This window comes from Danio rerio, chromosome 9 (assembly GCF_052040795.2).
Source record: "Danio rerio strain M-AB ecotype USA chromosome 9, GRCz13ab, whole genome shotgun sequence".
Classification (NCBI taxonomy): domain Eukaryota; kingdom Metazoa; phylum Chordata; class Actinopteri; order Cypriniformes; family Danionidae; genus Danio; species Danio rerio.
The window spans coordinates 19,320,001-19,341,163 of NC_141029.1; the positions used below are offsets into that span (position 1 = coordinate 19,320,001).

Genomic DNA, 21,163 nt, shown 5'->3' on the forward strand with positions numbered 1-21,163 from the left:
TTGCACAGTCCTATTGAGATCTGGTCTTATTTTACACCACTGTTATCCAACATATATTTAAAGCAAATTGCATTGTCATTCTCAGTTGCAGATCTGGGACACGGCTGGTCAGGAGCGTTTCAGGAAGAGTATGGTGGAGCATTACTACCGAAATGTCCATGCCATCATCTTCGTCTACGATGTGACCAGTCTGGCTTCATTTGAGAGTCTGCCGGAGTGGATTGAGGAGTGCAACCATCACTCAGTTCCTCCCATGGTCCCCCGCATCCTAGTTGGGAACAAATGTGACTTAAGAGAAAGCAGAGAAGTATCTACATTTTTAGCTCAGCGACTGGCTGATAGCTACAACTTTCCCCTTTTTGAGACGTCTGCAAGAGACCTTGCAGAAAAAGAGCACGTAGATGCCATTTTCCTCACGTTGGCCTACAGGCTGAAGAATCACAAGCCGTTGAGACTGAAACAGCCTAGCGAGAGTAACTTTATACAGCTCGCTGCTGAACAGGAGGAGAAGACACCCTGTTATTGCTAATACACTTTGGCCCATGCAATATTTCAAGACTAATTGGAAGTTATGCAGTTTAAAGGGATAGTTTACTCAAAATTGTTTGACTTGTCACACAAAAAAAGCACATATTTTGAGAAATGATGAAATCTTGTAAACAGCCGACTTCCATAGTATTTGCTTTTCCTACTATGGAAGTCAATTGTTACCAACATTTTTTCAAAGTATCTTCTTTTGTGTTCAACTGGGGGGAAAAAAGTACTTGAGGCAAATTAAATTGTAGATTTTAAGTTTTGTGTGAACTGCCCCTTTAAAATAACTCTTTAGGATTTATGTTTGTATCTAAGTGGAATTTAATGGCCTAATATATGGATCATATGGGCATTTTTTGTGGCATTTTGTTTGTTATTCCATTTGATTCCACATGTTATGAAGCAAGTGACGTTTTGTTGTATCAGGAAAAACCTGCCTATATCTTAATAATGCATTTTATTATTTACTGAAACAAGCTCAACGCCTTGGAGACCTCACTGTTATGATCCTCACAACCTGCATGTTGTTTCAATGTTCTTCAGTCGGTTGCTATGATAATGCAACGGTATGCAATCTGGGGCATGTCTGACCATCATTATTCTGAGCTGTTAATTTATGTTTGTGGATACATATCACTTGCTGTTATGTTTACTTTGCACAAAACTTCTGCTACTTAAGAATTGTATGCAAACTTTTGATCTATAATTAAACCTTGCGAGACGCTGGTGTAATGAGTAACTTAAAGGGATAGTTCACCCAAAAATGAAAAGAGCCATTGTTTACTCGTCAAACTTGTTTCTTTTGCTTTATAATCATTGGAGGGTCAATAAATAGTGAAGGAAGTTTCAAATTTGGTTGAACTATTCCATGTGAACACTAGTGGGCAGCACTGTCAAAGCGTTCGTATATGAAATAAAAGGTATAGGAGGGGAAATGCTATATTTCACACACTGTAAAACCCAACAGTCAACTTTATTAAATTAAATGAGTGAAGTGAACTCAAAATTGACTGAAAGTTAATTCTATTCGTTTGAAAAGAGTTTTGAACTCAGTGTTGAAGGTAATGAGTTCCAATAAATTCTTCATTACTTTAATGGAGTAAGTTCACAGTACTCATATAGATTAGTTTTTTGAACTCAGATTTTTGTAGCAATCAGTTTCCTCAAAGGGTTTGAGTTGCCTTTAAACATATTCGGTTTTACAGTACTCAGTTGGAGTTCTCTTCATTTATTGAGTTTTACTGTGCTCAAATTGCTTCATTTACTCAAATGGATTACGTTCACAATACTCATTAGGAAAAGTTTTTGAACTTAAACGGTTTGTTGCAATCGGTTTCCTCAAACGGTTTGAGTTACCTTAACTGTTTGGGTTTTACAGTGCACCCTGTTATCTTATTCCAGCATTAATATGATACGTTTACAAAACATTGCGTTACGACTCCCTCGTTTAAGTCATAACATAAGAGAAATCAGACAACAAAATGAGCTGGATGCAAATTACTTATTATAAATAGAACTACAACAAATCAAGCAAAACAAACAAATGTCTAGGGATAAATAAAGAACTGAAAATATAATCACAACTAACTTTAACTACATGATATAAATAATGCTTTAACAAAACCATGGTGCGAAGCAGTGGAGCAGTAGGTAGTGCTGTCGCCTCGCAGCAAGAAGGTCGCTGGGTCGCTGGTTCGACTCAGTTGGCGTTTCTGTGTGGAGTTTGCATCTTCTCCCTGTATTCGCGTGGGTTTCCTCTGGGTGCTCCTGTTTCCCCCACTGTCCAAAGACATGCGGTACAGGTGAATTGGGTTGGCTAAATTGTCCGTTGTGTAAGTGTGTGTGTGAATGTGTGTTTGGATGATTCCCAGAGATGGGTTGCGGCTGGAAGGGCATCCGCTGCGTAAAAACTTGCTGGATAAGTTGGCGGTTCATTCCGCTGTGGCGAACCCGGATTAATAAAGGAACTAAGCCGACAAGAAAATGAATGAAAAACCATAAGGTTACTGAATGAAATAGATGGTCTTGACACGAGGACAAGTAGCCACAACGTCTTTCATAAGCTAGCACAACAATTCTTATTTATATGCATTGACTCAATTGATGAGCAAGCAGACATCCAATCAGGATCTAAACTGGAATCTTGGGGTTGACACAATTGCGACATGCTCTGAAACCGTAAACATTTTATGATGTTTTATGTATTTTAGAAGGAATTTCAGGCTACAGTAAGTATTCAAACGCATCTCAAACGCTTGGTCTAACTATTTGTTTTGGTTATGACCAACAGAAAAAGGACTATATTGCACTTTAAATTGAGATTGTATCACGTCTAAACTTTGTCTTGGATATTTGGCGTCATATTATTGTACTTGAGAGAAATGAGACATGTGTTGTCATTAACTCTCAGATGTGCTTTGAAGTGAATATGGAGATCAAATGTGCAATAAAAAGAATTTTGATAACCAGTATATCCTACTGCAGTTGTGATTGGTCAATGAATCGTTCAAACAAATATATCAATGTATATAGTTTCAAGAGTTCACACTTAGATGATGATTGTTTATAAAGCTTGTTTGGCATGCTGTCCCAGGAGAGATCCCTGAGCTCATATAGTAATCTCAAGCCCGGGGCTCCCTTCCGTTTGCAAGGCGAGAGGGGATTTCGAGCTCAGGTATATCTCGAGAACGCCTCTGCTGTAGTAGCTAATGAACAGAGTGACTGCTCTTTAGAGATAACTATTTACTAGGAGCATGTCTATGGTGCTGATTTGGATTAGTCAATTAACTTTATTAACTTTAAGGTTGCATGTTTTTTGCCGGTGGGAGAAAATCGGAGAACCTGGGGGAAACCCACATGAGCATGGGGAGAACGTGTAAACTCCGCACAGAAACGTCAGCTGGCTTGTTAAGGACTAGAACCAGTGACGATCTTGCTGTGAGGCAACAGTGCTAACCATCTACATTTACATTTACATTTAGTCATTTAGCAGACGCTTTTATCCAAAGCGACTTACAAATGAGGACAAGGAAGCAATTTACACAACTAAGAGCAACAATGAATAAGTACTAAAGGCAAGTTTCAGGTCTGTAAAGTCTAAGAAGGGAAGTGTTAGTAGTTTTTTTTTTTTTTTTGTACAGTTAGTGTGATATTCAAAGAGGCAATTGCAGATTAGGAAGTGAAGTGGAGACTAAATAGTTGAGTTTTTAGTCGTTTCTTGAAAATAGCGAGTGACTCTGCTGTTCTGATGCAGTTAGGGAGTTCATTCCACCAACTGGGCAGATTGAGCGTGAGCGTTCGCGAAAGTGATTTTTTCCCTCTTTGGGATGGAACCACGAGGCGACGTTCATTCACAGAACGCAAGTTTTTGGAGGGCACATAGATCTGCAGAAGTGAGTGCAGATAAGAAGGAGCTAGGCCAGAAGTCACTTTGTAGGCAAACATCAGAGTTTTGAATTTGATGCGAGCAGCAACTGGCAGCCAGTGCAAACGGACTAGCAGCGGAGTGACATGTGCTCGTTTAGGTTCATTGAAGACAACTCGTGCTGCTGCATTCTGGAGCAGTTGAAGAGGCTTGATAGAGTTATCTAGGAAAGGAGGAGAAGTAGGGGTGGAAGGGGGGATTCTTCAAAACAAAGATGGCTGTAATTTGGAACTTGGGGTATTTATAGTGGCTTAGGAATCATCTGATTGGTGAATCATAATTTGAATAATGCGGGGCCGGCTGCAAGCAATCATAAGCACGTGATCCTCTCGAAACTAGTTTATAAAAAAAACTTTACTTAAATATAAAGCCAAAGTAGTGGAAAATCTGAAAAATCAGGGAAATGTAAACCTATCTGAAACATATGATATATTTTACATATTAAATAGTGACTAATGGTGCTATTTTTTGCAATTAAAAAATCTTTATCTACACTGTAAAAACAATTTCTATATATCAGACTATATACTCAACTATACTCAACTAAAAAAAAAGCGTTGTTACCCTGCTGCCTAAATCTTGATAAAATATCATACCACTTGGATCAAATTAACTTTTTAATGAATAAATTTACTGTTTAATGAACAATTTATTTACGAATGAATTAGCAAAGTTTAGGTGAAATAATTATCAAGCTATTTGTTGTGAACATCAACTGTATATGTTTTGCAACTTAGAAAAATTCAGTTTCAGAATTATTAGCCCCACCGCTAAATAACTTTTTGCCCAATTTCTGTTTAATGGAGAGAATAGTTTTTCAACACATTTCCAAACATAATAGTTTTAATAACTCATTTCTAATAACTGACTTAATTTATCTTTGCCATGATGACAGTAAATTTACTGTTAAAAATTACTAGATGTTTTTACTAGATGTTTGTATAGACACTTCTATACAGATTACAGTGACATTTAAAGGCTTTACTAGATCAATTAGGTTAACTAGGCGGGTTAGGGTAATTAGGTTTGTTCTGTAGACTATCGAAAAAAAAAAAAAACTTACAGGGGCTAATATTATTGACCTTAAAATGGTTTATAAAAAATTTAAACTGCATTTAACTTAGCTGAAATAAAACAAGTAAGACTTTCTCCGAAATAAAAAATATTATCAGACATGCTGTGAAAATGTCCTTGTTCTGTTAAACATAATTTGGGAAATATTTAAAAAGAAAAAAAAATTCAAAGGGGGGCTTGTAATTCTAACTTCAACTGAATAAAAATATAATCATCAAAGGGTGCTGCATATTGGATAATCTTGGCAAGGACCTGAGAATTATTACATTTTGTCTCTTCAAAACCACAGGGAGACAGTTTTAGTTTTTTAGTAACATTTTACTTTAAGATTTATTTGTTAATGTTAGTTAACTATATTTTAACATAAAATTAAGACAAAATCATTTACCAATGCTAATTTCAACATTTACTTGCAAATACTCAAAATTCATTATTTGTATTTTTTTTTTTTTTACATAAAATAACATTAAGATATACGGGCGACATGCTGGCTCATTGGTTAGCCCTGTCTCCTCACAGCAAAAAGATCGCTGGTTTAAATCCTGGCTGGGTCAGTTGGCATTTCTGTGTGGAGTTTGCATATTCTCCACATGTTGGCGTGGGTTTCCCCCATAGTCCAAAGACAGGTGGTACAGATGGATTTAGTAAACTAAATTCGCCATAGTGTATGTGTGTGAGTTAGTGTGTGTTTTCCAGTACTGGGTTGCAGCTGGAAGGGCATCCGCTGTGTAAAACATGCTGGATAAGTGGCCGATTCATTTCGCTGTAGCGAACCCCAGTAGTAGGAACCCCAAGTGAATAAAGGGACTAAGTCAAAGGAAAATGAATGAGTGACTGTTATATATACTACATACATACCTACATATATATATGTGTGTGTGTGTGTGTGTGTGTGTGTGTGTGTGTGTGTGTGTGTGTGTGTGTGTGTATATATATATATAAATATATACATTATAGTTGCAAGAAAAGGTATGTGAATCCTTTGGAATTATTTAGATTTCTGCAGAAATTTGAATAGAATGTGTTTTAATCTGCATCTATGTTGCAAAAAAAAAATTTGCTTTTTATTGAACACAGCATGAAACTTTCACAATGCATGGTGGAAAACCCTTGAATACAATGGTTGGTATGGGAACCCCTGGCTAACGACTTCAAGAGCTAATTATGAATTAGAGATAATTTAAACTAATTTCCTAATTTCAGCATTTACTAACACATAATCAAAATTAGCATTTTGTTGTATCATTTATAAGTTCTGAGCTAACATGAAATAACATTCCAGGGTTATATATATATCAAAGGAAATACTCTCTGAAAATAATACAAACCCAATAAATGGTTAAAAAGGTGTGGTACATTATTAATTGCTGTCTTTAAAACGTAAAGGGATAGTTCAACCAAAAATTTAAATTCGGTCAACATTTACTTCCATTTGCCCCTTTTCTTGATCTAAACATTTATTATTCTGTTGAACACAAAAGAACATAGATTAAAAAAATTAAAACCTATTCTGAATAAGTTGGCGGTTCATTCCACTGTGGTGACCCCAGATTAATAAAGGGCCCAAGCCGACAAGAAAATGAATGAATGAACCACTTACTTTTTCTACTGTAGTAGTCAGTGGTTACAGATTTTCAGCATTCTTCAAAATATCTTCTTTTGTGTTCAACAGAATAAAGAAATCTCATACATTTTTAAAACCACTTGAGGGTAAATTAATATTGAGTAAATAATATCTTACCCTTTAATATCTTATACCCTTTAAAATAAAAAATGGTGTTTAAACACCATCTTTTGTCTTTTTTCTACTAACAACATCCATTATATCCCTGTAAACTTTTTATTTTGTGAACTGAACATTTTTCAGCCTCTCACACTGTTTGTGTCGTCTTTGACACCTTCCCTGTTCACTTAAACTCTAAAGTCAGCAGGCAAGTGCAAACACATCTCTTGTTTTACCATGTGTCTACCTGTTAACTCCAGAGCCGAAGGTGTGAAGAACTCTTTCTAAAGCGATAAATCCCACACCCCCCACTAAACATAACAACAAGCAGGATTTGGATTTCAACCACAGGCACTTAGGCCAGTGAATAGAACCGTCTGGCCTATTGTGAAATTGCTTGTGGTTGAAGTTGTATGAATAAGTACTTGTGTGTTGTTCAGTCTGGTAAACGATTTCTTTCTTTTCTATGGCATGAACTCCTAAAGTGCTGATCTGTCTAGCTGTTATGCAGGTCCAACAACAAACTTCTGAAATAGCTTGTGCATGTGAACCCACATGGTCAATAAAAAAAATCTGTACCAGAACTGAACCAAATTTAATGACTGCGCATACACAGAGTCACCACCAGATGTCTGCAAAAACTAAAGTTAGATCAGATCATCAGTTTTATGAATGACAATAAAAGGCAAGACAACATGAGACTAGACACAGAAATGGGATACTTTGAATGTAACACATAACAAAAAAGAATAAAAGATATGTTAAAAAAAAAGTTAGGTTGCATAAGATTGTTTTTGTATATATTTTGTTTTCTTGTTTCTGTTAACAATTTCCTTTAATCTAAAGTAACTTTCTGGCTTATATATTATTATTATTATTATTATTTTTTTTTTTTTTATGTAACGTCATTTAATATTTATGTGCTTTTGAGTTTACTGATTCTTCCTGTCAAATTCTCTCTTAACATTTCATTCATCATGAAACAAAGTATAATTTTTTAATCTAGTATATACTTTCAACAAATATGCGGACACATTCATTTCTGTGGACATGTCGGGGGTCTTTTTGAGTTTTAATGCGACTTTTTATATAGGCTACCATATTACATTACACTTAGCACCTTTACTGTAAGTAACATTATTAGCATATTGCTGGTAAAATAATTGTCATCACAAAATGAACCCAAGATAAACAAGGATAGAGTTATGTTTAAAAATAAAGCAGCACTCATGTGCATGTGTCATCGTAGCTGTTTACAAACACATACTTCAGGGGGGGAATGACGCCAGTCCGTGAAACCCACCCGGGGGGCTAAAACGGGCGTGAGCGCCTCATTGGCGGTGGCGTTTCCCACGTCCGACACGCCTCCGTCAGTCACCGCCTCCTCCAGGAGCCGGGTAATATTTAAAACAACCCCACACACCGCAGTGTGTGCGCTAAAGAGCTCAGACACGGACACGGTGTGAATTTAACAAGGAAAAGCAGAAGGAGTTTTATATTATATCGGATATTTCCTAATTGGACACTAACGGAGTATAGAAATGAAGTCTCCAAAGATGAAGTCACAGAGCAAATGTAAGTATTTAAAAGTACGTATTAGCCTACTGGTAGGTTGTATAGCCTATTAAATTATATATGTAGGTGTGATATAATCTTAAGTGGTAGTTTATCAAAAATGTAAAATTCTGTCAACATTTACTCACTCTACTTGTTTTAAACCTCTATTAGTTTCGTTCTCCTGTTGAACACCAAACAATGAATTTTGAAGAATGCTGAAAACCTGTAACTATTTACTTCCATAGTATTTGATTGTTTTATAGTCGATGCTTACAGGAATTCATCTTTTTTTCAATTAAAAAATGCAACTCATAAAAGTTTATAGATTAACACTTCAAGGTGTGTGAGTTCATATTTGAGTGAACTATCCCTTAAATTATGATTTTTTCCTCGACTATAACAACTTTTGCGTGTATTATCCAGCATTTCTCGAGGATGATGACGACCTCAACGCCGTATTGTGTGAATTCGACGCTGTCATTGAGGATTTCACGTCCCCCGTGGAGAAGAGACACTTCAGATACGACGAGCATTTGAAAACTATGAAGAGACGGAGCAGCGCGAGCGTCAGTGACAGCGGCATCAGCGACTCTGAGAGTAAGTAATTAATTATGCAGACAAAATTAGAGTCTGTGTTAGCTATTTTAGCAGAATGGCTGATAGAAGTGCACGTGCTCGTGTCTTGAGGTCATTGTCTTCGCGTCAAGACTTTAAGCTCTGCAGCCTCAGGAGTTACAGTGCATAATCTTATCTATCTAAGATAATCTGAGCCCACACACACAAGAACAAAGGACACGTTTCGTTAAATGTCTTTTGAAAGACCTTGAAACTTAAAGACTTATTATATTTAGTTTTTATTGATTATTTATGTTATAATTAAAAATACAATAATGATTTATTGTAAATACTGGTGTTTTTGAAACCATTTTTTTGATGAACTATGCCTAGTTTACTGTAGTTAACCGATAAGCTCAGCTTCTACTACAGTAATCTGTGGTATATTGTAGTGTAACATACCACATAGTTGTAGAAAATTACAGATAATTTGTTTATATTACTATAGTTGTTGTATTACCATTTACCAAGGTTAAATCAAGTACTTAACTAAAGTATGGTTCAAAAACAATATAGTATTTTTTCATGTGGGGTCAGTCAGCAAATATTGGTCTATTCATTGTCCTGGCAGATATTCTGTCATTAGTTTGTCTTGTAATAGCTGTTAGGGGGTACTAGTTCATGTTTATACTGTCAATCCTAAAATTGGAGATTGTCCCAGTGTGGAGCAGATGAGAGTTCAGTCAGGCTCTGCCAAACACCCAGAGACAGACTGGATCTGAGCGCAGCATGAAGATCTAAAACTCCAGCCACAAAGAACAAGAGCCTTACTTTTGTGGAGAGTTTAGGCTATCGGTTTCAAGTTAAACACTGCCCTTTTTTAAAGCCTGAAATCATATTTGAACCTCTTTGTGTGTGGAAGTACTGAGAGAATATATCCAGAATCTAAAGATGCAGGAATTTGAAGACATCAAGAATGATGAATATGCAAAAAAAAAAAAAAAAAAAAAAAAAAAAAGAATAGTTTGAGAGCAAGTTTGTTCTAGAAGTATTCTTGTGTTTATTTGGTTTAGCAGCTATACAGTGTTTACTTTACCCCACCCTTTTCCTTCTGGAACAAACAGGGAATGTTACACACTGGGTTTGGATAAAAAAGCATCCTTTTTACAATCACTGGATTAGTGATGCATGTTGGTTTCAATCAATTCAGTGATGCTTTTATTAGGCACATGTGCCATTGATCTTGATCAGTGGTCACAAGTGCTTCTGCTTCAGGATTTCACATGCACTGTAAAACCCAACAGTCAACTTTATCAAATGAAATGAGTGTAGTTAACTCAAAACTTTCTGAAAGTTAATTCTACTTATTTGAAAAGAGTTGTGTTGAAAGTAATGAGTTAATTAAATACCTCATTACTTCAACTTAAACGAAGTAAGTTCACAGTAATCATCTAGGTTATTTTTTTTAACTAAAATGGTTTGTAGCAATCTCAAATGGTTTGAGGAAACCAATTGCAACAAACCATTTAAGTTCAAAAATGAATTCTAATGAGTGCCTTTGAGTAAACAAAGCAATTTGAGAACAGTAAAACCCAATAAATAAATAGAACTCAAACCAAATGAGTCCTGTAAAACCCACTAAGTTAAGTCAACTCAAACCGTTTGAAGAAACAGATTGCTACAAACCATTTGAGTTAAAAAAAAAAAACTAATTTACATGAGTAGTGTGAACTTACTCCATTTAAGTTGAAGTAATGAGGTATTTAATGAACTCACTACCTTCAACACAACTCTTTTCAAATAAGTAAAATTAACTTTCAGTAAATTTTGAGGTTTACACTAATTTCATTTGATAAATTTGACTGTTGGGTTTTACAGTGTAGTTATCTATGAGCTTTAGTTAAATGTACTGCTGAAGGAACTGGCAAGGATTAATGGTTAACTAAAATATACTTCAAGGTTATTTCCAGGGAAAAGTGTGTCATTTATTTAGATACTTATATAACATGTTTAACATGAAACACTCTTAAAGCGCACCCCCATGAATATTAATGTTACATTTTAAACACCCATTTAAGGATTAAAACACACTGCAAGTGCACATTCGGTACAATTAAAGCTATAGGACAGCCACAAAATTTAAATTACCTCATTATTTCATCTCCGTCATGAGTTGTCTTTCTTCAGTTGAATGCAAAATAATATATTTTGAGGAATGTTGGTTGCTGGGATCCATTGACTTTCATAATAGATAAAATAAAAGTGGGGGAAAATACTATTGAATTCCCAGAAATCAGCATTTCTTAAAATATATTCTTTTGTGCTCACTAACTAAATGAAAACTTTTGGATGAGGTAAATCTTTAAGTGCACTATGTTTTACAACCACTTTTAATTGACCATATTGTAAGTTTGCACAGGCAGTTCTCGCTGATGTAGATGTTGCGGTGTCAAGCGAGAAGACCTCTGTTGTTCATTTCTGCTCACACGTTTCCCCAGCTGATGTGCTGAAGCCTGCAGGCGGGGGGACTCTAATCACTGAGGCGGTGGGCAAAGTTGAGCTTCTGTGTAATAGCATGCCTGCTCTGCCTTTAACTGCATTGAGGGCAAAGAATGTGTAAACAAAGTTTGTTTTAAGATGGAGAGTGAGTAGCAGGTCAGATCTTTAGCTTTAAATTAACCTGCTCGAGGGTGGGTCACAGTTGAAACCGCTTTGAAAGTGTGCTCGTGAGAGAGAAGCTGTTATTAGAGGAGCATGCATTGATTACAAACTCAACCTGCTCCGCTAGTACAGATTAACCCCTCCCGACACCCCTACCCCCTCCGGTTATGGGTCAGTGCACATGTTTGGCAGCCCTGTGTGGTAGAGAGCGGTGTCGCTCCACTGGTTTTACATCGGATGTTAAGTGGTGCCACAAAGAGTATTCTGTAGAGTTTTTTTCCCACTTGTTTCTTGAATTTCAGAGGATTTATGTTCAAGGTTAGGTTAGGAATGTGTACACTTACTGCAAGTACAATATTATTCAATGCAGATGAGTTTAATGAGTTTATAATCTTTGCCTTACATAATTTTGCAGTATATGTCACACAACTTTTTCGTTTTCGATTTTTAGTTTCTTAAAGGCCAAGAATGATAATTATAGCCATAACTACAATAGCATCTACAATAAACAAAAGTTTAAAGGCATAGGTCACCCAAAACTGAGAATTCTATCACAATTTACTTATCCACTTGTTTCGAACTTGTTTCTTTTTTCTGTTGAACACAAAGGTAGCTATTTTGAAGAATGTTGGAATGCAGCAGCCATTTACTTCCCTTCATTCATTCAATTTCCTTCAGCTTAATCTCTAGGGGTCGCCACAGTGGAATGAACCGACAACTTGTGCAGCATATGTTTTACACAGTGGATGCCTTTCCAGCTGCAACCCAGTACTGGAAAACATCCATACACACTCATTCACACACATAGACTATGGCCAAATTAGTTTATGTAGAACACCTGTACCGCATGTCTTTGGACTGTGGGGGAAAATGGCGTACCCGGAGGAAACCCACATAAACACGGGGAGAACATGCAAATTCCACATAGAAATGCCAACTGGCCCAGCCGGGACTCGAACCAGTGACCTTCTTTTTGTGAGGCGACAGTGCTAATGACTGAGCCACCTGGCGCTCATGGTCACTCATTTTAAGATAAAAAATAAACGCACACAAGCATCAAGTCAGAATCAAATCATCCTGTGGCTGATAATACACTGAAATCTTATAAAGTGAAACGATTAGTCTGTGCAAGAAATTGAATAAGATTACTTAATAAGACTTCGGTGTATCATCAGGAAACACAGGGACTAATTTTGACTTGTTTGTATGTGCTTATTTTTAATCTCAGAAACAGGTGACTGTTGACTTGCATTATACAAATCACCACGAACCATGGATTCAGCTAAAGAAGAAATACATTTTAAAGAAATAATGTCAACTGACTTTGATATTAAAGAAAATGTCAACTGACTGCAATTTCTATCAATACCCCTACCGAAAATTTATATATATATAAAAAAAAGAACAAAACATAGACAAAAACAAGAATAAATTACTTGCTATCTCAATTCTTAACTTCTTGATTTTGATTTCTCATTTGTACATTTTAGTATGATTTGCTCATCTCCCAATGACGGTTGGATTGAGGGATGGGGTTTGGTGCCACGTCTCATTTCAAAAATCATACATTTTCTTACAACTGAACCTGAACTTTGAAGGAATTAAACACTTAACGGACAAAATGTAAAATAGTTATTTTTCCTTAAGAGATCAGACTGGGTGAATACAACAGACTTACAGTCACCTACATTAATAATACAGTAAATAATAACTATAGTACATTTAATTTCGAGATGGCGATGCAGTGGCGCAGTAGGTAGTGCTGTCACCTCACAGCAAGAAGGTCGCTGGTTCGAGCCTTTGCTGGGTCAGTTGGTGTTTCTGTGTGGAGTTTGCATGTTCTCCCTGCGTTCGTGTGGGTTTCCTCAGGGTGTTTCAGTTTCCCCCGCAGTCCAAAGACATGCAGTACAGGTGAATTAGGTAGGCTAAATTGTCCGTAGTGTATGAGTGTGTGTGGATGTTTCCCAGAGATGAGTTGCAGCTAGAGGGGCATCTGCTGCGTAAAAAAACGTGCTGCATTCCGCTGTGATAACCCCGTATTAGTAAAGGGACTAGGGCGAAAAGAAAATGAATGAATTAATAAATAATTTCACGATGTACTATCCGTTTAACTTTACACAACAGGGTTGTATGATATTGGAAACGCTATTTTGTTTTGCTGCAATGTATATTGCGATATGAATATAATTTCACCAGATAATCAGAATATCTCTCTGTGGAAAGATTTAATTAATTTAGATCTACTGTGAAGATTTTTATGCAGTGCATCGGCATGAAATATAATAAATTACAAATTCGACAGAGCAAAAGTAAAAGTTTACGATCAGTTATGATTAGTGCATTAAGGAGTCTATTCATACATAATAGTATTCAAGTAAAGAAATTGAACAATCAAACGTGGTCATCATTGTATAAACAATATAAAACTATATATTTAATAATATCTTTATCTTTTAACCTTTAATAAATAATCTAATGGGGAAACGGCCGAGGCAGTGGCGCAGTAGGTAGTGCTGTCGCCTCACAGCAAGAAGGTCGCTGGGTTGCTGGTTCGAACCTCGGCTCAGTTGACGTTTCTGTGTGGAGTTTGCATGTTCTCCCTGCCTTCGCGTGGGTTTCATCCGGGTGCTCCGGTTTCCCCCACAGTCCAAAGACATGTGGTACAGGTGATTTGAATAAATTAAAGTGTCCATAGTGTATAAGTGTGTATAGATGTTTTCCAGTACTGGGTTGCAGCTTGAAGGGCATCTGCTGTGTAAAACATATCCTGGATAAGTTGGCAGTTTATTCTGCTGTGGCGATCCCTGATGAGTAAAGAGACTAAGCCAAAGGAAAATTAAAACATTTTCTAATCCTGTGCGATGTGACTATTGCAGATATACATATTGCGATATCGATGCTCAAATGATATATTGTGCAGCCTTACTACACAATTATATGTCACTGTAGACATGTTAGAGATTTAGGGCTCATGATCCACCTGTTAAGAATCACTATGTTGGGCTTAGTGGTGCACTGTGCAATACACATACACAGGAAACATCAGTTATTTGTTTCTGACTTCCTCTGTCTTTTTTTTTTCTTCTGTAACAGGTGCAGAATCCTTGAACAGAAACAGTTTCAGCTTTAGTGACGAGAAGCTCAACTCTCCAACCGTTTTCTCCCCCTCACCAAACAGTCCACTGGCCACATCTCCTAAACGTGAGTGTAAATTAACATCTTTCTGTTTTACACATGAAGCAGATTTTTTGTAGTGTGATGATTAACTATGTATTATCCTCTTCAGCTAAACTTGGAGACACTAAAGAGCTAGAGGACTTCATTGCTGACCTTGACAGAACATTAGCGAGTAAGTCATTTTTTATATAATAATAATAATTCCTTACATTTATATATTACTTTTCTGGATGTTCAAAGTGCTTTACACATTGGGGGAATCTCCTCATCCACCACCAGTGTTCAGCATCCACTTGGATGACGTGATAGCAGCCATATTGCACCAGACCGAACACCAGCTGATTGGTGGAGAGGAGACAGAGTGATGTAGCCAATTATAATATGGGGGTGGTTAGAAGTCCATGATGGACAGAGGCCAGTGGGCAAATTAGGCCAGGATGTTTTAATTAAACCTCTACTCTTTTTGAAGTACATGCTGGGATTTTTAATAACCACAGATTCTCAGGACCTTGGATAACATCTAATCCGAAAGAAGGTGCTCACTGAGCAGTATATAGTACCCTTCATTATACTGAGGCGTTAGGACCCACACAGACCAAAGGTTGAGTGCCTCTTGCTGGTCTAACTAAACCACTTCCGGCAGCAACCCAGCTTTCCATGTGGTCTCCTATCCATTCCCATCTATATCAAGAACTGTGATGAAATGAGCGTAGAAATGTGTCAGCTGGTAGAGATTCAGCTTCAGCATTTATACAGTGTTCGATAGATCAGTGAGTAGCACTGCTGTGCATAATTGTATCTGATAACATGAATGTCCTATGAGTTAACATTTTGTTAAGTAACAAAAACAAGGATTAAACAATGCTCAGGGTTTCTGCAGGTTTTACTAAGTAGTTAAATTTAAGACTTTTTAAAGACATTTTTAAGACCATTATGAATGACATTTTAGACTCATTAAGCGCTAAAGGCTAAGGTATTTTTCAAATGGCCCAGATGGAAAAGATTTTTATTTGACCTATCAAAAAATTATTATAATTTACTACATTTAATAATACAATAATACATTAATAATAATGTATTACACTGTTCCTACGCTGTTGCATTAACACACCTAAGATAATTTGCTCTGGACGCTCCTACATTCTAGAGTGCTATGACTTGCTTCAGAAAGAGAAAAGAATGTGTGTGTGTGTGTGTATGCAGATCTACTCTCTTTCAAAGCAGTCCTGTAACTGTAGCCAAAGGGGGATGTCCACTGATTTTATCTGCCATAGAGTGGGAGGCCATGACATCTTAAATCTTATCATTCATTTTGTAGGGTGTTTTTTTTTGCACCAAAACAGTCATAAATCATTGTTGTTATGACAACTTTCCACCCTTTTCTGACAATTAGAATTACATAGCCAGTGCCTTGAACAATTTTATTTATGCACACATACAGTTTAAATCACTCTGACAAGACAGGGTAGCCAAAGTTGTTTATCTCTAAAGCATCAAGGGAAACTACATTCATGACAATACATTGATAGGACTTTCGGATAATGTGCTTCTAAGGTCTATGTTTCCATTAACTTTCAAATTGTGAATTGAAAACACTCCTAATGCAAAAATGGCCAATTATTGCAAAATACTTTTACAGTTTACAGATCCTTGAAATCTGGCCTTCAAATGACAAGTTGCTATTAAAATCACTTGAGAGTGAGAACTTTAAACTGAGAGTCCATCAAGGGTTAGACAGTGTTGTATGTTTTTGATTGTGAGGTTTTTGGGTTCATTAAGCAAGATCTCAGTTTTATCTGAATTTAGCAATAAGAAGTTTGTTAGTCATCCAAGTTTTCATTTCGTAATTCATACAAATGATCAGAGAGGAGATATAAAATTTTGTATCATTAGTATAAGTTTTTTAATATCTCCATGTTTTTTAATATATAGTGTGAAAAGGAAGAGACCAATAATTGAGCCTTGTGGTACCCCACAGTTTACTTTTGGTCGGTATGATGCCTCTTCATTAACTAATACAAATTGATAACGTTCAGCTAGATAAGACCTGAACCAGGCCAATAATTTAATACCTTTAATACCAACATGATTTCAAGGAGAATATTATGATTAATTGTATCAAATGCAGCACTGAGGTCCAATAACACTAAGAGAGAAATGCAACCATGATCAGACGACAGGAGCAGGTCATTTGTAACTCCTGGGAGTGCCGTTTCTGTGCTATGAAATGCATTGAGCAGATGGTACTTTTTCTAGTATCTTTAATAGAAAAGGCAGGTTTTAAATGGGTTTATAATTTACAAATTCTTTAGAATCAAGCTTTGTTTTTTTAATAAGTGGCTTAATGACAGCTAGTTTAGGCACTAAAACATCCTAAAAATTTAGATGAATTCAAAAGTTAAGAACAGGTTCAGAAACTTCTGAAAACAATTGTTTTAATAAATTAGTTGGTAGAGAATCTAGCATAGATGCTGTTGATTTAAAGGAATTCATCAGTTAAGACAGTTCTTCCTCACCTACTGCTGAAAATAGTTTGAAGTTTATCCATTAATGATCTACAGTGCTATAATTGCTGTAGAAGGCAGATTGATGGTGCTTATTTTATCTTAGATATCATCAATCTTGCATGTGAAGGAGGTTATTTCGATGGTTTGTTTGTTGAATATAAGTTACATTGCATCTACATGCCAACTAATTCTCATTAGATTATAAGTAGACTGTTAGGTTGGGGTTAGTGTAAGTTGACATGTACTTGCTAAGTTTCTTATAGTCCATTAAATGTCTGTTGGAGGAACAATATCAACAGATATTAAGCAGACAGTCTACTAATACTCAAATGGACCATCAAAATAAAGTGTCACCGAGAAGAAATTTATAAATACATTACTGCTGTGTTGAGAAGGGCACGTCGATGCTTTATTTTTATTTAGATTGGCCACTGTGTTAAACAGGATCCTAGGATTGTGTTTATCTTCTTTTATTAAAGTTGAAAAGCAAGCAGATCTGGCAGACTCTAAAGCTTTTCTAAAGCTCATATTAGGTGGTTATTCAGGCAATTCTACAAAACATGAAAACAATTTTACCTGCATTTACCGGTCACATGAATCCACATATACAAGTCAAATATTTTAGGCTGAATTAAATGAACCTTTCTAGTGATTTCAACTTACGTCCCATTCTCACGGGGCTTCAGCGTCAACGCTTGACAGAGGGCGTGTCTGAAGTTGGGGCTGACCTGATCGTCATAGCAGCGTTAGCCAATGAAATTAGTCAGCAATAGGCCACAGTCCAAGCTGGTGTATTTGCATACAGCGATCCGATTGGCTGATGCTTCCGTCGCCCCTTGAAAAGTTGAGCAAGTCCCAACTTTTGCAGCAAAGCAACGCCTCTGAAGCGGCGCCGAAGGATCCACAATGCAGTTCAGCAACGCCTGACGTCACCCATTCAAACTAAATGGGAAGCATTGACGCTGTTGCCCTGTGTGAATGGGGCGTTACACCAATCAAACTGACAAAAATATTAAGTTAAACTTTAGATGAAACCTAACATAAATGTGATATATGAGTAAATCATATATTTTTTACCATGATTTTTGCTATGACTTATTGCTAGAGGATGAGTTTTAGTCGAACAGCATTGGTTAAATGAAATTCCATCATGTTGCAATAGTATGTTATTGACTTATTTCATGCGCATATTTATAATGGAAATGTAACAAGACACATTTGTATTGTACTCAACTGAATCTTTTTTAAATTAACTAAAACATTACTGGCATTCTTTTCTGCTGCCTGCCTGATATATTGAATATGTTCCAAAATGATAGCATTTTTATTATTTGCATGATCATACTTGTAAAGCAGCTTCTAAACTAACATTCTATAAAGCGCTGTAGGAATAAAGGTGGTTTGACTTAAATTGGCCCGCTAATGAAAGGTTAATAAGGCTAAAAATGTTTATGGTGTGTGTCTCTAAAAAGAGGATCCACATACACACCAAAAATAACTGACACCCGAGGGCCTGAAAATGTACTAAGTATGTTCTGTGCTTGTCTGCTTGTAGGCATGTAAGTCAGAGACGGAATGACTGGAAACCCACCACATTGAAGCTCCGCTGGGGGACAACAGCTACACCACACCTGACAAACTACTGTGAAGATGGAGAATACGTAGTCATAGTTCCACAAGTCCTCTTGTATACTTAACACCCATACGAAACAATCTCAAACACAAATGAATAAGAAATACACATTTGACAGGAATGGCTGTGCTCTCTTGTAAATGTAAAAAAAAAAACTTGAGCTGTAAGATTATTTAAATAGCTTTTTATAGAAATATATTTGTAATTTTATAGAGTTGGTTATTGTAAATTTATCTGTAATACCGTTTTGTGAATTTATATTTTTGTATTTGATGTAAATATTGGTTCAGACTTTATCACCTTGCTCTGTTTCATATGAGAATAAACCTAATTCATTAGAAAAAAAAACTGGAAAAGGAATAAACATGTATTTAATACAACTAATGTGTTCAAAAGATTAAAGTTGACAGAAGATGCATTTCATATTGTCTCTGTGCTTTGTGTGTGTACCTTGTATTTATCACTTTATGGGGATCAAATATCCTCTATCATAGCAATACTAGCAGGTTTTAAACTTGCGTTGAATTCTGTGCAAAATCAAAATTGACTATTTATTTTTGTTTATTTCTTTATGTGAACAATTAATCACTGCAAGTTAATCCACTAGAAAATAAACCTGTTTAATTTGGTAATCTTCAGTCAACTTCTGAATATTTACTTCTTCATTTGGAGTGGCGGTCTATCTCTGTTGATTTTTGACTGATTCAGCCACAATATTATTAACCATGCCTAGTGGTGGGCAAAGTGAGGCTTCATGAAAAACTGAAATAGTTGAAGCAAATGTGATCTTCTGCTTAAAGTAAATAATATTAATAATAATAATAATAATAATAATACATCTGTCAAAGCTTTGAAACCCGTCTACAGTGATATCTATAGGTCATTTTTTATGCACTACTCTGGAACAACTTCAGCAAAGAAAAAGTAAAGCAAATTGAGGTATTAAACTCCAGGTTGTAGAGTTATGCCCCAATTCACACTGGGCTTCAGCGTCAACGCTTCCCATTCACTTTGAATAGGTGACATCAGGCGTTGCCAAACTTTATTGTGGATCTGCCTGCGTTGCTAGAAGCAGAAGAATTTCTCAATTTTTCAAGTGCCAACAGAAGTGTCAGCCAATCAGATTGAAATATGAAAATACCCCAGCAGATCCGGCCCTTCCTATAAGCAAACTAAGCTGCTGCTTAGGGTACAAACTGCTGCATAAGCTGCTAGTGGTGCGAGCCGTTACCTTGCTGAAATCATTTTTATTTGCATTTAACAAATGATCTTCTTTGACAGTGCTTTAGTACTTAAATATTTATAAATTTACACTAAAAAGAAAAAAAAAAATCAAGATTTTATTAAAGTTGAAATCGTTTACGTGTGGAAGGTGATGTGATCAGGAAGCTTGCAGTATCTCATTTCTCTAATGCGTTCTGTGTTCTAGCAGTTCGAGTTTGCTCTTTCAAGGTAACCTGCGAGACCACCGGAACACGAATCCGTACAGCCATGGCCTTTGCTTCATGCCCCATTTATATACCTGATTTATTTTGGAAAGTGGACCGCAAAAATGAAACGAATCTACTGTTACTCTTCAGGCGTAGAAAAACTGAGTGGAAAAATTATAAAACATGAGAAAATGATGAGCACAAAATCATGTTTAGCATCGCTTTTAAGTGCTAATAATGATGTTAAAGACATAAACAAAAAGCACATTTATCGAAAACAGGCAATTCCAGATTAATAAACATCATCTAGTTGTATGAAATATTAAATATTTTCCCGGGAAAAATATATTTATATATATAACATTGTAAGGAACAGGGATAGTGACTGAAGGGAATAATAAAGTTGGTGTTTGAGCGTTAACTTTAACCCAGAATTTGTTGTTTCCCTTTTTTCCCCTTTTCGTTCAGAATATATATTTCATTTACAAGTAACGCATTTTCACTAAATTTCTAATAATAATATTAATATTAATAATAAAAACTTAACCTAGAATCCTTTATAGAATCTTCAACCTGTTTGCTAAATTAATTGTTTAATTCTTCATTTAGGGAGGTGGTAGTTGACAAAACTGTGCTGTTTTAAAGTGTCCAAATCATTAAGATAGTTAAGTATAGAAGAAATCACTTTTCTCTTTCATTGATTGCATTTAATAAGCAATAAAATCATTGTGGGCCAGTTTGCAATGGCAATACCCGACTATTTAGAGCAAGGTAGGGCCCTAAAATTATTCTGCTTAGAGCCGTCGAATGTACAGGGCCAGCCCTGTACCCCAGCTCAGACTGTAGCCGATTGTGGACTAATTTTATTGGCTGATACTGCTATGATGA

At 36.1% G+C, this 21,163-nt stretch overlaps 2 protein-coding genes across 2 annotated transcripts in view; both read left to right on the forward strand.

Annotated features, from left to right (window-relative positions):
* The window catches only part of zgc:101559, a 4,968-nt gene extending 1,963 nt beyond the window's left edge, over positions 1 to 3,005 (forward strand). Inside the window, 1 exon segment of the mRNA NM_001007417.1 lies at positions 86 to 3,005. Within this exon segment, the coding sequence (NP_001007418.1) occupies positions 86 to 529 (444 nt within the window). The 3' untranslated portion in view covers positions 530 to 3,005.
* A 5,188-nt stretch (positions 3,006 to 8,193) lies between these two features.
* On the forward strand, positions 8,194 to 19,263 carry rgcc (regulator of cell cycle). Its single transcript, NM_001002190.3, is given in 5 exon segments — positions 8,194 to 8,330; positions 8,736 to 8,909; positions 14,622 to 14,729; positions 14,815 to 14,877; positions 18,768 to 19,263. Coding segments are annotated over 5 exon segments (387 nt in total). The 5' UTR covers positions 8,194 to 8,296; the 3' UTR covers positions 18,776 to 19,263.
* Positions 19,264 to 21,163: the final 1,900 nt, after the last annotated feature.